General features: G+C 36.7%; 1 protein-coding gene across 2 annotated transcripts in view; it reads right to left on the reverse strand.

Annotated features, from left to right (window-relative positions):
* PLXDC2 (plexin domain containing 2) overlaps positions 1-17,825 on the reverse strand; it is a 449,881-nt gene that overhangs the window by 186,537 nt on the left and 245,519 nt on the right. For both annotated transcript variants that reach the window (XM_058681754.1, XM_058681756.1), the window contains exon 4: positions 12,202-12,271. In XM_058681754.1, coding sequence (XP_058537737.1) covers positions 12,202-12,271 — 70 coding nt within the window. The remainder of the gene's footprint in view (positions 1-12,201; positions 12,272-17,825) is intronic.

Genomic DNA, 17,825 nt, shown 5'->3' on the forward strand with positions numbered 1-17,825 from the left:
TGCATAAATACATACCTGTAAATGTATGCATGCATACACGTACATATATCGTGTGACACTGTTCTTCACCTTGCTTTTTTCACTAAGTCACAGAGAATAACTCACTCTATTTAAAGACTCCATGATATTCCATTCTGTGGGCACATAATCATTTAGATTACCTGTGCCTAACCTGAACATCTTTACGGATGGATATTCAGGTTGTTTCCAATCTTTAGCGATAGATATCCTTATACATTAGTTCACACATGTGGGAGTGCACCTACAGGATACATTTTTAGAAATAGAAATTGACAATGTCAGGTATACATTTTATATTTTAATAGATAATAACACCAGCAACACTTGAGGGTATCTTTTTCTCCATACCCTAAAAAGTGTTTCTGATTTATCTAACTTGCTCTTTTAAAATCTCTTCAATCCACAGGAGTGGAAATTATAATATATTATCATAGTTTTACTTTGCATCTCTCTTATTGGGAGTGAGATTACATGCTGTTCCATGTTTAACAGCCACGTGCATTTCCTTTTTTAAAAATGAAATTTTAATTAAATTTAACTTAATTTATTTTGTTTTTATTTTAGAGAGAGAGAAAAAGAGCATGAGAAGGGGAGAGGGGCAGAGGGAGAGAAAGAATCCCAAGCAGGCTTCACGCTCAGCATGGAGCCTGACACAGGGCTGAATGCCATGACTGGGAGATCCTGACCTGAGTTGAAATCAAAAGCCAGACGCTTGACCGACTGAGCCACCCAGGTGCCCCAAAACTTTTTACTTTAAGATAGGTGTAGATTTAGAGAAAAGTTGCGAAGGTAATGCACAGTCCATAAATAAACTGGACACCCTATTCCCCATATCATCATCACCTATTCATATGGTATCTTTGTCCAAAATCAATGAAACCATGATACGTGCTTAACCACCAAAATTATTAAGTAAACATACTCAGATTTGCTTAGTGTTTACATCGTGTCCTTTTTCTGTTCCAGATTCCCATCTAGGACATCATGTTACATTTTGTTGTCATGTCTCCTTAGGCTCCTTTGACTGTCAGAGTTTCTCAGACTTTCCTTTGATCTTGATGACCACGTCAGTTTTGAGGGGTACTGATTGGGTCTTCTGAAGTAGGGTGTGGTTTTTCTCTGGCTTCTTTCAAGATTTTCCTATTTATTTATTTATTTATTTATTTATTTATTTATTTATTTATTTATTTTTCAGTTTAAAATTATATGCCTAGGTATGTTATTTTATTTGTTTGTTTTCCTGGACGGTGTTTGCAGAGTTCCTGCTTTGATGACTGTCATTGATTTTGGGAAGTTGTTTGCCATTTTTACTTTAAATATTTCTTCTTTTATGTTCTCTTTCTTCTCCTTTGAGATTACAATGATGTATATGTTACATCTTTACATTATTGTCCCACAGTTCTTGGATGTTTGGTGTTTTTTCCCATTCTTTTTTTTCTTCATATTTCCATTTTTTTTAAAATAACAGTTGTTTTAACGTTTATTCACTTTGGAGAGATAGCACATGAGGGGGTGGGTAGAGCAGAGAGAGAGGGAGACACAGAATCCAAAGAGGAAGATAGTTCTGAGCTGTCAGCACAGAGCCCAACGTGGGGTTTAAACCCATGGACTGAGACATCAGGACCTGAGCCTAAGTTGGGTGCTTAACCTACTGAGCCACCAGACGCCCCTTCATGTTTCCATTTTAGAAGTTTCTCAGTTTTTAATGGGTCTATGTCTTTGGGCTGTGACCTTCAAAGCGTGTTTCTAGTGGAATCATTTTCTCCTGCCTCCTGCTGTAGGCTGTAGCATTCCCAGTCTATTTCCTGGAAACCCTGACTCATGTTGACCATGTATTTTTATTTTCCCTTATGTGAGGCAGGAAGGTTCCAGGCAGCCCTAGTGGGAAAAATAAGTGTCCTCTAGCTAGGCTAAGGCCCTAGCAAAACAATCTTCCCCTGAAGATTAGGCCTTTGTTTTGGAGAAAGTTCTGCATGTATTTTACTATGGTTCCTCTTCCTCTCTCCCAAAAGAGCCATGAGGGGACGCTTTTCAGATCTTCACTCTCAGAACCAGATAGGGCTCCTAGAGGTCAAGCCCATAGAAGCTGAATAGAGCCCCTAACACTGCAGACTCCAAGAATTCCTTACTTTTAGGCTAATCCACACTTCAACTCTGGAAATTACCATTTAGGTGTTATTACCAATTTGTAGTGCCAGTGGCTTCTGCTCTAGGGAATCAGATACCCACTATAATCCCTGGATACACTTATCTCTCCAGATGGGGATGGTGATTTGTCCTGTAATCTCAGCTCTCTGTTGGGTCCAATGAAAGTTATTGATTTTCAGCCTGTGTAGCTTTTTCTTGTTGTTAGATTAGTAGTAACCACTTCTAAGATCTTTATAATGGGGAGCTGAAGTCAGAAGTTCCTATAATTCCTTTTTAATAACCTGCCTCTGTCACTTGCTCACTGCTTAGTTTCCATATTTATCTTTTCCTTACACTACGTCTTTATATATTAAGGAAAATACCCATTGAATGTCAGGTGTGTTGCAAATATAGGTTGTTATTTCCTTTTTCTTAATTGTTGATGTTTAAATGCCATGAGTTTTTAATATATGCAAATTTTAACATATGTAGTTTGTATTACTATTTTAGTTTATGGTTTCTGGGTTTTGTATTATTCTTAGTAAAGTGCTCCCAATTTCAGAATTACAAAGTAATTCTTTCCAGTCTTCTTCTAGTGTATTTTATATTTCTGATAGAATAAATCAGTTTAATCTGCAGAATATATTTCAAATCCTATGGAAAATAATAGAGTTTAGCGTGTAAGTAGCATTGTATATCAGTGGGAGAAATAAAAAAAAATAAAATAAATAGTGTTAAATTGGTAGCCATTTACATTGAAAAGAAATCAGACTGCTATGTACTTTTTTTGTAAAGTTTATGTAGTTATTTTGAAAGAGAGAGAGAGTAGGAGGGGTAGAGACAGGGAAAGAGAGAATCCCATGCAGGCTCCAGGCTGCGAGCAGGGCTCGAACTCATGAAATGTGAGATCATGTACTGAGCTGAAATCAAGAGTCGGCCACTTAACCGACTGAGCCACCCAGGTGCTCCCTCCTAAGTACTTTTTACAAAAATAAATATAAGAATTGAAATAACTTAATTTTATAGTTTAATTTTCAATTTAACATTTGGAAACTAGGAAACAGAAAAATAGCCACTCTTACTGCCACCATTACAGAACAACCAGCATTACCTTCCCTTCTGATTTATTTACATGGTGTTTTAAAATAAATACTATTGTATGTGATTAAAATTTTATATCTTGATTATCATTAAGTGTTCTTTCCATGTTAACACACAATCTTGTCACTTTAAATTTTAGTTATATAAATTTAAACTAAAAAAAATTTAAAAAAATTTAAACTAAAAAAAATTTAAACTAAAAAAAAATTTAGTTATTTTTTTAAACTGAATAGTGGTTAGGATTATATAATCAGTTTTATTATATAATTGGTTTTATTCAATTTTATCTAATGCTAAAGAAATAGCTTTAAAAACTTCTCCAAGATAATCTCTAATTATTGAGAACCAGAAAGGTCAAAAGTGAGAAGAGTAAATACTGTGTACAAGAGTGCACTGGTGTAAAGCTTTGGGGAGTAGCTGTGCTTTGAATGCATTTTTTAAAAATTTATTTATTTTGAGAGAAACAGAGACAGCACGAGTGGAAAGGGGCACAGAGAGGGAGACAGAGAATCCCAAGCAGGCTGGTAGCACAGAGCCCGACACAGGACTTGAACTCAGAAAACCATGAGATCATGATCTGAGCTGAAACCAAGATCTGGACACTTAACCGACTAAGCCACCCAGGCGCCCCCTTGAATGCATTTTGGAGGCAAATTGATAAGTTACTTAAAGAATTACCATTTTAAACAAAGAAAAAAAAAAAAAAGAACCGGGAGAAAAACAAAATGTCAGAGCTGAGCCCAATGACAAAAATTCATAAAGAGTAAACCCATAAATGGTAAATCTTATGCTATGTATATTTTACCACAATTAAAAAAATTAAAGGGTTTTAACATTTATGTAATATATCTTTTTTTGCAAAATCTAGTTCTTCCAAATTCTCCTAATCTTCTATTTTTTCTAGAGTAATCTAAAAGTACTATGGATTTTTCTCTGCAAGTTATTAACTAAAATGATGCTTGCTTTTTAAAGTAGCTGTTAAAATTGATAATAAACCAATTAAAAGGTGTTTTTTTTAATCTTCTTTGCTTTCAGCAGAAACCTCTCATTTGAACAATAATCCAAGCAGATTAAATGAAAATATCTCCGTAGCCCTCCAGCTAGTCAGACCAACAATGTAATCTTAACTCACCATAACCCCATCAGAAATAGCCAACAAAACATTTAGAATTATTATTTTTAATACTATGTTTCAGCCTTACAGCTGCATCAGTTGAAGTGCGAACAAAGTTCTGAGCCGTTTTTACATTATATCTACTGTTTTTCTGTAAAGTATTAAAAAATAAGGAAGGATCCTAAAAAAATAAAGATTGGCATTGAAAGAACAGGCACACATAAAGGAATCTGTTTCCTAACTCAAAGGCAACACATCACACATAAATTTAAACAAATATTTAATTTTGCATTTGTGGGTGGGTCTTCAATACATTTTCAAGTTGCAATATTAGCAATTAGCAAAACCATCAGTTACCCATAGCTAACTTTATGCTTTGATGATCTGTCCTTAACATTCTTGTTATACAAAGGGTAGATTAAAAAGCATGTGGCCTGCTGATTATAATAATACCTGTTATCCAGTTACTGCCTATCATACCACAATTGGAGGAACATTTCAAGATTCTTCTACCTTGCCTTCCAAAATGGCTACATTTTGTGAGCCTTTCAGACACTCAGAGTCACAGAGTGTCTTTAGAGGAGATTCTGTACTGCAGTTAGAGATGACAGATATACCTACGCTGATAAAGAGTACATCCCAAGTCATCAAGATCCTATTATACCTCCCACTCATGAATGGGTGAGCCAACCTTTAAAAGGAGCTGTTAGAGATAATGACAAGTTAGGTTCCTGAACACCCTCTGAGCTATGGATAATGCCATCAAGGAAAACAACAAACTACTTTAACAAGCAAGCACAGCTTTACAGAGGAGGTATTTTGTAAAGGATAAAAGAGAAAAGTTACATATAAAAAGGCATAGCAATAATAATAATGACAATAATAATAATAATAATAATGATATATGCTATTACTGTACCATTTTCTATGAAATAGGTATTGATAACGTATTATTAGTTAATCTTGAACAAAATTATTTCTGAACTAGGTACTTTTATTATGCTATTTTACAGACTGGAAAACTGAGGCAAGAGAGAAAAAGGAATTTGCTAAAGATCACAATAGCTATCACTAGTTTGACTTATGAACCTATACATTCTGGTTTAAATACATTTATCTTAACCTAGATGCCAGATTGTTTCTCCAAAAAAAACACTGAATTTCAATTGCTGGCTTCGGGAGGAATTAAGGGAGCTCTTTTGAATTTATTCCTGAAATGGCTGGAGTCCAAAGTTAGTCCCACATTGCTCATTATTTTTTCCCCTTCCTTACCAGGATCGGACAATGGAGCAGCTGCTGTATACTGCGACTTTATTAATTAGTCACCTAGACTCCGTTTGTTTTCAACTGGGTGATCTATTTGAGCATCTGTGCAATATTGTTATTTTTCTGAATTATTGATGCAGTGCCTAGGACAGGATGCAAGCAAAATATTTGTTGCCAATGTTTCAAATAAAGTCTGGATCCCCGAGAGGATACATGATGCTTTTTTCCAGAGGCAAATGTTCCTAAGTGAATGTCTAAGCACTAGTGATGTGTGGACTCCCCTGGGACTGTTATGGCAAAAGAAGGCGCTAAACCTGGAGAATGTGCTTTTCACCCACACTTTCATCCTGGCTGATCAACCTTCCAGATTCCTGTCTGCAATCATGACTTCAGCATCACGCATCGATGGTCCTCTCCTTTTTGTTTTTCTATAATTTTCTTCCTTTGTTCTACCCATATTTCTGCCTCTCGTATTTCTCTTACTCATTGCTATGGACTCAAGTCTATCTCCTGGGTGGTCTCTCTCCGGATCTCCTAAGGCTCTAATCTCCAACCACACTTACCCTCAGTCCCAAGAAGCCAGTGCTAATGACGTGTGACGTGTTGATGCATAGGAGAAACAGAACAGCTTCAGAGCATGCAATTCATCAAGCCACAGGGAAAAGAAATGTAATGTTGGTGCATCTGCTGAATCTACGTTTGGACACTAGACAGTCTGGGGAAGAGTCAATCATCTAGGAGGGCTGCTGAGATGAACTCGCTCAGGTTTTCTGAGGTATTTCACAGAAAATCATTTAGATACAGCAAAGCAGACATCACGAAACTTATCTTTCTGTTCAGAATCCCTTGAGCCCTTGTTTGTTACTTTAAATTAATGAATCATATGGGATGGATTTACTTTTGTCCAGCATCCATCCTTTCAGTACTTTCCCTCCACGCAACACATCTCCAGAAACCCATAACTTCTGCTTTCTCTTAATAATAATAACAATAGTAATAATAACACTAAAAGGCAAATAACTCCACATTGACTTTTTTGCTAGATTCGGAAAGTTATAGATGCATTCTGTCCTGTCCTCTGAGGTTATATATTTGAAAGACGATGGGGTTGGTATTTATAAATCGATCATCATGAGTAATAACTAACTCTCTTCCAGTCTTAGAAAAGCTTTTATGACTGTTATTAATCAAGTCCCTCTAAAACGCATGAAATATTACTTGGGACTGCAATTAAAATATTACTATTTGAAAGTGAGAACAAAAAAGAAGCTGGAAGATTTGCTAATATACTTCCGGAAAACCTAATCAAAACAATTTGCACTACATTTTCATGTTAAACCTCTTTTATTGGGTACTTAAAAGTGAAAAAAAAAACCCCACCCAAATGATTATAGACCAAATTTAAGAAATTAGTCTAAATTCGAGCAGTTTTTTTGTGGGAAGGGAACAGGTGGAGTAGGAGGCAGGGAAAGAAGGAAGATATATATTTTACTTTTGCCTTTTGACTTTTTTACTGCCATGCACTGATGTTTCGTATATTAAATACTGATTACATAATGAAAATTTTATATCTTATTAGTTACCATACGGCAAATGAAATAAAATAGATCTAAAATTCAACACCTTCCACTTAAACAGTGCTGCATGTCAGTTAATATCCAAAAAAACTGGAAAAAGAAAAGATGTGTGAATACAACTGTTTCGTACCCTGAGAAAAAATTCTAAACATTTTTTTTGAACTGAACCTCCAATTAGAAATTCATGTAGAAGGAAAGGGAGGGCAAATCCTTCATTCAGTCAAGGTAAGTAATACATATTCATCATTATCTTTTAAATTTATATCATCTTTGGTTCCTGATCTCATGTGCAACTGTCGGCAATTCCACACACAATTTAAATTATGAACCGGCATCTGTCTACATACTTAAATTCTGGGGCCCGAAATGTCTGGATATTGTCAACCCTTCTCTTTCCTGTTATTTAAAGTACCTCTTACCCACCCCTGCCTTTTCTCTCATCGTAGTTTTGGGTTCCCATGATGGGCTCATGAAAAAAATGTCATTATAAGTGGTGGTCACAGGAATTAAAAATCAAATCGCCATACGTAAATCTGCTTTTTGAAACACTTAAAATATCACCTTAGTAGCCTAATAATAAAAAATAACCAATTAGAGTATTAGAGAGAAAATGAAGGCAGTGTGATATGCCAACAACACAGCTTAGTGGCACCATTAATGGAAATATTTTTATGAGATGCACAAAACACTAGTTTTTTAATGCCTGAAATATTTATATTCTGAAGTATTTTTGAAATAGAAAGATAAATGAATGCTTTCAGATTCTGTTACCAGTGAACCAGAAAATAAGATGGTGTTTCTAATTCACTTTGTGCGTTATTTGTATGGATGACTGAAGCTTTTGAAAATTAAAATGCTTAATAAACAAAGATTCATTTTTATAATTTATAAATGAATGGTCAAAGCTTAAGTTTTTGTTTACATTTTTTGCTTGAAACTTAAGTTTATTCATAATGAAATATGTATATTTTAAATACAAAGACGGGTCACAATAAATTATATATATGCCTGTATTGTTAAACCATTTTCTGTTTTGAAATGGTGTTGATCTTAGCAATGACACAAGACATCTTTAAGCTCATTTCGGTCGTAAAGAAATTTGGGTCTATGTGAACAGCGAGAGAGAAGAGGGGTGGGGGCTGGATTTTAAGGAGGCTTGGGAAACGGGAAAACAGCGTAGTAGGAATGAAGGAGATTGTACCTTAAAATACCCACTTTAACATTTCACTTTCTTTTTCCCAAATCCAATGTAAAAACAGGTTCAAGAGACATCTGTAGATACAGTTGAGGAGAACTGACAGTCGATAAAATATTCATTTCTGTTTCACAGACACCTATGCGTCCCTCTTTAAAAAATCCCAGTCCCGGGTCTATTTAGAATGGTCTGCGGTCAACTGGATTTAACCTCACCCATGGTTTCAATTTTTCTCCCAAGCCATTCATGGGTAATAACTTTTCAAGATTTCTAATGTGACGAGCATTTGTCAGGAGGGTCCACCTGCTTATCACACCTAGTCAATCACAGACGGCACCCATCAAAAGTCTGTGGTTCAGAAGTCCCCCATTAAGAGGTTCTTAGCTTTACTCGCGCATCCTAATGGATCCTGTGGCCTGGAAACCTTTGCACCCACAGTGATTGAAGAGTTCAGCGATGTGTCCTGCACTGACTCTGTCTCTCCTTCTTCACTGCACACACCTTGGTTAAGGCGCCACGATCCATGCAGAAATACCAAAAGCCCTGCTGCTAATTGCTTTCTTTGCCTTGGCCGCCCTCGCCTTACCCTGCTCTCCACGGCCAGCACAGGCCAGATCTGTTCTCTACTCAGAAAACCCTGATACCTGCTGGATATCATCAAATCGGTAATATTCGAGGTATTTCACATCACTCTTCTCATCTCCCCTCACTAGACTTCAACTCCAACCCTCCAATTGGGATAAACAGATGTACGTGACAGTCCTCCAGATATATTGGCTACAGGTTCAGCACTGTCCCTTAGTTCAGCATCCCTTTGTCTGGAATGCCCCTTCCCTCCCCATGTTTTTTTCAACCTGCCTCTCTGCCTACTAAAATTCTACCTTCCCTCAAGGCCAGTGTGACAAACCCGTTCTTGACTGGCCCAGAGGGAATGGCCTGGGAGCAACCTTCTGCCCCTCCAGTATTTAGAGTCATCGTCCTCTGAAGCTTAGTTATATACTCCTTCCTCTTCTTAAAAGAAATTTTTTTAATGTTTATTTATTTTTGAGAGAGAGGGACAGAGAGACAGAGAGACAGAGAGACAGAGCACGAGCAGGGGAGGAGCAGAGAGAGAGAGAGACACAGAATCTGAAACAGGCTCCAGGCTCTGAGCTGTCAGCACAGAGCCCGATGCGGGGCTTGAGCTCACAAACTATGAGATCATGACCTGAGTCAAGTCGGTGCTCAACCGACTGAGCCACCCAGGCCCCCCGCTCCTTCCTCTTCTTAGATTTTAAGATCCTGAGCAGGATCCATATTTTACCCTTCTCTGGATACAGTGAAATATCACATCCTATGCCTTTCACACAGTAGGGGTTCAATCAATAGTGACTGAATAAATAAACAATAAACGCACAAACAAGCTTTTTATTTAGTCAAAAACTTTTACAGGAGATTCTTGTTTTGTTTTGAAGAAACCCAGGTGAGTGTCTAAATTATCTCAGTAATGCCTCTTTAAACAGGGTGTAGATTTATATGTGCAAGTTCGATGCTAGCATGTTTTAAGTAGAGAGAAAAAAATGTTTCTTTACATTAGTGCTTTCTTCAAAGAAGATGGAGATCATTTAAGATACCAGATTTTTCACTTATCTTGAGGATCTTTTCAAAGGAAATTGGTACTTTGAAGCAGTAAAGATGACATAGCTATTTGTTTGGGTTTCTTTCCTACCAACTCAGCTAAGGGAAATCTTAGTTCATATTGGCTGAATCACCGACATGACTTTTAAAGATAAAACAATTTGAGAAGCTGAAAATCAAAGGGGTCCGTTATTTTTCCCACCGTGTGTACAGATTTTGAACAAACATGGTTAATAATTCACTGTTTAAAATTCAGTGGAACACTTTTTAAAATTCAGATGTTAGAAAATGTGCTTAATGTCCAGCTTATAAAATAGCCATGTTCATATCATACTTCAAAGATGCTCGGAAGCATGATGTAATTCATAGCGTTGGGGGCCATCTTTCATTTTTACCTCTTTCCTTTTCTCTCAATCCTTCAACACATTAATTAAATGTCTATTAAGTGCCATGCATCATACTAGCACAGAAATGCATGGCAAGCTCAAAAAGACATGGTCCTTGTGGGAATTTTGCTTATATTTAGTCCTTTCTTTACACAAAATTTAATAGTGTCAGAACTGAAGCCATTGGCGTTCCCTAAAACCAGCTCTTCTGCTTGAGTTTGTGATTTCTGCTGACAGCATCATTTCTCTCCCTTGATTTGAAAAAGCCACAGACTTGCCAAAGCTCTCAATATGTGCCACACAAACTATTGCAATATTCTTCCAATTATACGTAGCACCCCCAGTCTTTTTACACTTGAAGGCATTATACAAACGTCTGGGTTCAGCTTCTTAAAGCTTATTACTTACTAATTAAGGACTAATGACTCACATAGACTCTTGAGGCAATATATAAAATTGTCCCAATCTACCTTTCTCTTCTTAATATGCCACATTTTTTTTTTGTAAATCTACTCCCAGCTTCTCTCAAACTCAATTATTTGCTATCCTACATACACCTTACCCATTTCTTCTGTGTATTTGCTCAAGATGTTCTTCCGTGGGACCTACCCTTCCTTCCCTACATAACCACAGAAACTGAGACATCATTTAAGAAATATCATAAACAGCAATTTTTCTATAAAGTCTTACCGGACTTTCACAGATGGCTCAGCTTTGTCATCCCTGGAAACCCATGTTTCATCATATGTATTTTCTAAGGAACCCCCACATTCTGCTTCAGTCTAATAGTCCCCTAGGCTATATAATCCCAAGGCAGACATAGCTTTATTTCCCATTGTTCAGAGTAGGTGCTCAAAAACTTTTGTTTGTTTGTTGATATTTCTGATTATAAGTCTTATTCTGAATCCTATGTATCTTCTAAATTTTATATTAAAATGTGGCACGAGTGATCCACATGACTTCCTTACCATTCAGAAGATCAATGATGAAACCTGGTGAAGGAAAGGGACTCCTGTCTAAGGTGCATTAGACATGGGTTCTCTGTATGTAGACTCCATTCCACCTCTGGTTTTCTTTTAACTTATTTCTTGACTTACGCTTCCATGTTTATGTTTTTCCCTCAGAACACAGGGATATTCTCTGGCCTTTTGCTTATCTCTGCTAGTAGCACTCAAGGATTAAATTTTTCTGACTTCTGGGATATACTAAAAAAACGATAATTGCCTTTCAAGAGTATTGCTAATCTCTATACTAATATCCAAAGGTTGTGCAGAAAAATAAAACTAAAAGAATCCCAACAGAATCTCAGTGTTTACTTTTAAAATTCAAATTAGTTGCCAGTCAACATAGGTGGTATTAAAGAGTGGGGGGGGGCAAATAATTAAAGGTAATACAATGAGGATGTGTGTATACATATTTATATTAATCAATTACATACATTAAAAGAAAGAAAAATACCGCAGCAGGTTCCTTAAACACCTTTTTCTTTTCTAGGTCTATTCCCATTTATGCAGTCTTACCATATTACCAAAGATGAATTAAAACATAGAAGGAAAAAGAAGGGAAAAAAAAGTATAAAGAAAACAGATGAATCTAAGCTGAAAATTGTAACTCCACCTTTTTTTTCTGCTGAAGTTTTTCCAATAGCTATACTCTTTCTTAGATTTGATTTACACCCATGACTTTGTGATAGAAGGCAATGGTTTTCCCAATAAATGTCCCTCTTGAAATGTAAATTAAAAATAACTATAGTGAAACTGTAGATTATTTAGGGTGGATGGGTAGAAAAACACTTACCCCCAGTTGCCACAGTGATTTCACGTAGGAAATGGCCATAAAATGGGAAATCGAAGGACAGATTCACTCTCTGCAAGGAACAACAACCAGAAAAGAAAATCAATAATGTACATAATCGTAAATGTAAAATGAAAGCCTTCCAGTTAAAAAAAAAAAATGATACTTCTACTTTGAACTACTATTATTGTAGTTGACTGTTCGACCTTGAATCCCTGGTGGTAATAAAGGATTTCTTTTCTCTGGTAATTAAGTGTTCGAAGTATGTGAGAAGAAAAAAGTTGACTGTGATGGTCTATTGGTCTGTTCTTCGCTTACAAAAAGAATCTGGAACTTTCAACTGTGATTCAGGCTATTCTCTCCAATTCTCTTAGTCGTCCACTGAGAATCAGTTCAGTCATCATGGTGAGCAATTAATTTTAGGATTCTGTTTTTAGTTTGATTAGTTTTCTCCAACACAGTAGAACATGTCATCTATCAAGTTTCACTGAATAAGGCAGCAAAAAATTTATTTTATGTAATTATGTATTCAATTTGTCTTCTGTACATTTCATAATGAAAGGCGGTTTCATGTAACAAGATAGCTTGCACTCTGATCTAGACCTGCAGATATTTTTATTTTTGGTGCAATAAACTCTCTGTATTTGGTATATTATGTCCACTTTACAAAGCACAGAGTCAAAGAATAAAAAATGCTGCTCATTGGAGAACTACTTTGCCTACTTAACTACTTTAGAAGAAAACTGGAGAGACTTAAGAAGAAAGCTCATAAATTTCACCCCTCTTTGTTCGAAAAAAGGGACCATATATACATACATATATATGTAGTTTTACTTATTATTGTATTATTTATAAAATATGTATTTATATTTTTATATCATATATTTATATATTAAATACACATATAATTTATATAATAAATATATATAATATACACAGTAAAATAAAAACAAAACACAACAAAGCAAAACAAAAAACCTTAGATTTTTCATATGTTTGAAGTGATACAAACCAGATATATTATTATTAGGCAAGAAGCAAGAAAAAAGTGAGTTATAACAAAAATGACCAACTGAAATAAAAGGAGCCAGAAAGAAATTAATTACCTGGTTTAGAGCCCAAAAGCACACACCAATTACCTACAGCAAAAGGTTTTCATGTTGAAATTCAACAGTCTATATCACAGCTCTCCCAATATACAAATTAAAAAAAAATAGAGAAGTATATCTAGATTGAATTTTGCTCATTCCAATTTTGCAAATGATCGCGTTTTTACATCCATCAGAGATTTCTAATGACTTATTTGGCATGAAATTAATGATTCAAAATTTACAGTAACTTTCAATTAGGTTTTCATTCCCTCCTTTGTAATGAAAGCTGCATCTTCCGAGAGGGTTTATCACCATTTTTATTTTATGCTGACTGATGGGAACAACAAAACCCATTTTCATGGCACTAACTGAAATGAGTGGTTACTAATAACCCTAAAATAAAAGCTTCCAATGGCAAAATTGGGTATCTCATAAAAGACATCCAAAATAATTTTATAAAGGCGCTTGCTGTGGTATATTGTTCTTCATCGTTGTAATTTACTTCCATGCTCATGAGCAAACTGGTAAAATTCATCACCCTTCGGAACCCTTACTTCCAGAGCAGGAGTTTGGTTTAAATATGTATTACTCACAAATGCTATCAATTACTCTCCCAAAGATGAACCAGAGGAATAGGATATTAGTGTCTCTGCCACCACACATTTCAATATTTTTAAAAGAAGAATGAGACACACACACATATGTAAGTTTGACTTTTCTTGAGAAATAAAGACATTCTCAAGGAAATTTTGTTAATATATTATTCTGAAGAACAGTATCAATGAATGAAATGCTTCCCTGTGTAAAGGACCAGTTTACCCCAGTTACCACCATGACCGCTTCACGGACACTGAAGGGATAGCAATGCAAATTTAGAAAGATGCCACCTTCTCAATAACGGTGAAATCCACCATTTCTCTGTGGATAATACTTTCCAAATGTAGGTTCCCAAAAACTTCCTCCTAGGCTTGGCTCCAATTCCCCTAGAAGTCATTCTCCATATTATCTAGCACATCACTCCCCCACTTGAAATCATTCAATCCAGATCCAACCCTCTCTGAAATCATGTCAAAATGGTGACAATGTGTTCTAAGGCCCAACACTAACTGGCTCCTGCTACCTCACAATTTTCCCTTCACATTTTCTGCTCCAGCAAGTCTTCTAGAGCTTTCTTTTAGTTCCCTTGAACCTGCCACCTTTAAGCGTTGGTTCTGGTACTGCCACAAGCTGTCGCTTATGACTGTCATGGTCTTTCAAACTTGGTTGGCCATGGCTTCCATATTCTTTAAGCCTTGGCTTAGTTTGATTGGCACCCCAAATACCAACTCCGACATAAGGATTTAGGGGCAGATGGTTTGTTTGGAAAGTAATCAGGAAGTATTTGCTCCAGAAAGTGGGAAAAGCCAGACAAGGAAAAGAGCAGTCAGTAGTAGATACACTTCTAGGTATGTTACTGTTATAGCTAGTTCTCCTCTTGGAGAGCCTCTGAGAAACAAGAAGGAAAACATGCCTTAGAATCTTCTCATTGGATGTCAGGAGGCTGGGACATTTATCCATTAACTCCCATCTCCTACCGACTGGAGGTTAACTCCCCTCCTCCCCCAGACTCCCTGTGCTTGTGCCTTCAGACAGAAAGAAGAGACACAGCACTTGAGCTGGTAAGTTGCTGGTATATTAGAACTGCCCTCCATGGTTTCAGGTGAACTCAAGGAGGCAGAGGGATATGGGACAAAGCATCAACAGGGACTAGCTAGGTCACATCCACAGAAACTCCTACTTTGACTTCTTAGCTCAAGGTATGCCTTCTTACGATATCCTACCTAGCATTCTCTACATATACAGACTCACATAAAGCAACTGCATAAGATTCAGACAGTAACTGCATCAAAGTGAAACTAACTTAGTGTCAGAGTGGTTAAGAACAGCTTAAGAGGAAAACTGGAATTTGAACCCACATGTGGTGGACAGCGATGGCAATGCTCTTAATTACGGAGATGTTAAAACAAAGCGATGAGAAGTCATACATAAAGGCAAGTTTTTGAAAATTATGATTATCCCTCCTTAAAACACATAACTGAAAAATATTAAAACATAAACAGGAAAAACAAAAGCTCTGGAATTTTACAGAGTGCTTTTTCTTCCCCCAGGGAGTGCTTTGTGGTTTTTGTTTATTTGTTTATTTGTTTGTTTGTTTGTTTTCAGGGAGTGCCTTGACACTAAATGATTATATATTCAATATCATTACCCCTGGGTAATTAGATCATTATTTTTCCTCAGTGTGGTATAAAAAACAGGCATGCGGGTCACTGAAGAAAAGTTTTATTTATTCGTTCATCCAGTTGACAACATTTATTTAGCACCTTATATATACCAGTCCCTAAATCAGAGGCTGAGGATACAACAGTCAATAGGTCCTACCCATTCCTTCCTTTGAGGAGTTCACAAAGTGGTGCAGGAGAACATCACCTAAGGATAAACAATAGGGCTAGGCAGGGGCAGAGTGAGGCCCAAGACAGGCGACCTAACCCAGAGGAGATGTCACTGAAACTCTTTCAAAATGACAAACGGAAGTTAGCCAGATGAGACCTTAAGGCATGGAAGCAGAAGCGATAGGTCAAAATAGGGGTAGAAAGTGAAGCCTGGGTGGCTCAGTCGGTTGGGCGTCTGACTTTGGCTCAGGTCACGATCTCGTGGTTTCCAGGTTCGAGCCTCGTGTGGGGCTCTGTGCCCACAGCTCAGAGCCTGGAGCCTGTTTCTGATTTTGTGTCTCCCTCTCTCTCTGCCCCTCCCCTACTCACGCTCTGTCTCTGTCTCTCTCAAAAATAAACATTAAAAAAAAAAAGAAAGAAAGCAAAACTGAAAGGACTTTATGATTATTGGAAGGACATTTAAATCGGGAGTGAGGGAGGATAGTCTAGGAAAGAGGACAGGTTTCTAGCAGGGTGACTAGTGGACTATTGTGCCATCAATTGAGATAAAGAGCTATTTTGGTTAGGTGTGAGAAGATTAATGACTTAAGGATTCTTTACATAATAAAAAATAAATAAGAATGACCCCAAGTTGAATATGCAACAAGGGACACTTCTGCAACCAGAAAGGCTAACCAGAACCCTGGATTTGTCACAAAGTCACTGTAAACAAAAGCAAGCATAACATTGAAACCCTGGTGTAGTTACCAGACCCTGAGCATTATCCTATCTTGGATCTCAACCCTTAAGAGATATTCCATGTAAAAGGGGTAAGGGTTTGGGAAACTTGTCACATAACTAAATTAACAGTCTGGGCAAAATACAAAATAAAAGCTTAGAAGTGAAAACTTCAAGAGCATGGGCAACACACCTGGAATCAACTGAACTGGCTACCTTCTTACACTCTGTGGAAAGGAGTGAATTATCTGAAAGGAGAAATGGTAATTTCGAGACAGACAAATGGCATACGACTTCTTCATCTGGGGAAGGATAAATTAACGGAACATTCTTTGAAGAGTCTGTAGAAGTATATGAAGAGAATCCAGAGAGTTGGGTGCAGATTTATGGCAGGTACAGCCATGTATGACTGTGACCTTTAAAACCACATCATGCCCTCCTACAACATGCCCCACGAAAATACTCTTGGGAACAGACCATCAGGCTCCATTAGGGCTATCCTCTCAGATTTCCAAGGCACTTCTTGTTGCCTCTTTTACATATTGTTCTTATGCCTATTGCTATCTGTTTTCAGACTAACTATTGTGATCTCTGCTAACTCTTTTTAAATAACAGAGGAATTGTAATCCTAAGTAAACACTATTCCAGTTTAACTTGCTTGCCTATTTCTCAGTGGTATTACAATGATAAATTAATTTGTCAAGGCCGGTAAGACCTTGAAGACAGAAACCTAATACAAATTAAGAATATGGAGTGGGCACACTTATAATTCTAAAAGCTACTTTTTAAAATGTTGTTAATAAAAACTTTTTGTTTGAAGACAGCTTCTTATGTACGGTAGTAAAGCTACATTCTTCCGGTTCCCGCAAGTCTTTAAGTCATTTGTATAAGACATAATCCTGATGAAAAGCTTGTGGCAAGAAAATTAGTAGTAACTAAACTTTAAGTAATTGCTAATTTCATGAGTTCATGATAGGAAATGGCCCAAAGAATTTAGGGACTATTAATTTATGCAAGAATGAATTCATTAATTGATCACTAATTTCTATCCACATATTTCAACATTCTATTTTTTTAATGTTTATTTATTTATTTTGAGAGAGAGAAAACGAGCATGTGGGTGGGGGAGAGGCAGAGGGAGTGAGAGTGAATCCCAAGCAGGCCCCATGCTAAAATGGAGCCCATTGTGGGGCTCAATCTCAAGGCTGTGAGATCACGACCTGAGCTGATATCAAGAGTTGGAAACCTACTCAACTGAGCCACCAAGGTGCCCCTCAACATTCTATTTTTAATCATTTAAACAATATTATGTTTGAGGGGCACATATTTCTACCTTGGGTCTCTCAAATTCATGGGATATTATCATTATTATTGGAAAAATGAGATCTGC

This window comes from Neofelis nebulosa, chromosome 8 (genome assembly GCF_028018385.1).
Source record: "Neofelis nebulosa isolate mNeoNeb1 chromosome 8, mNeoNeb1.pri, whole genome shotgun sequence".
Taxonomy (NCBI): Eukaryota; Metazoa; Chordata; class Mammalia; order Carnivora; family Felidae; genus Neofelis; species Neofelis nebulosa.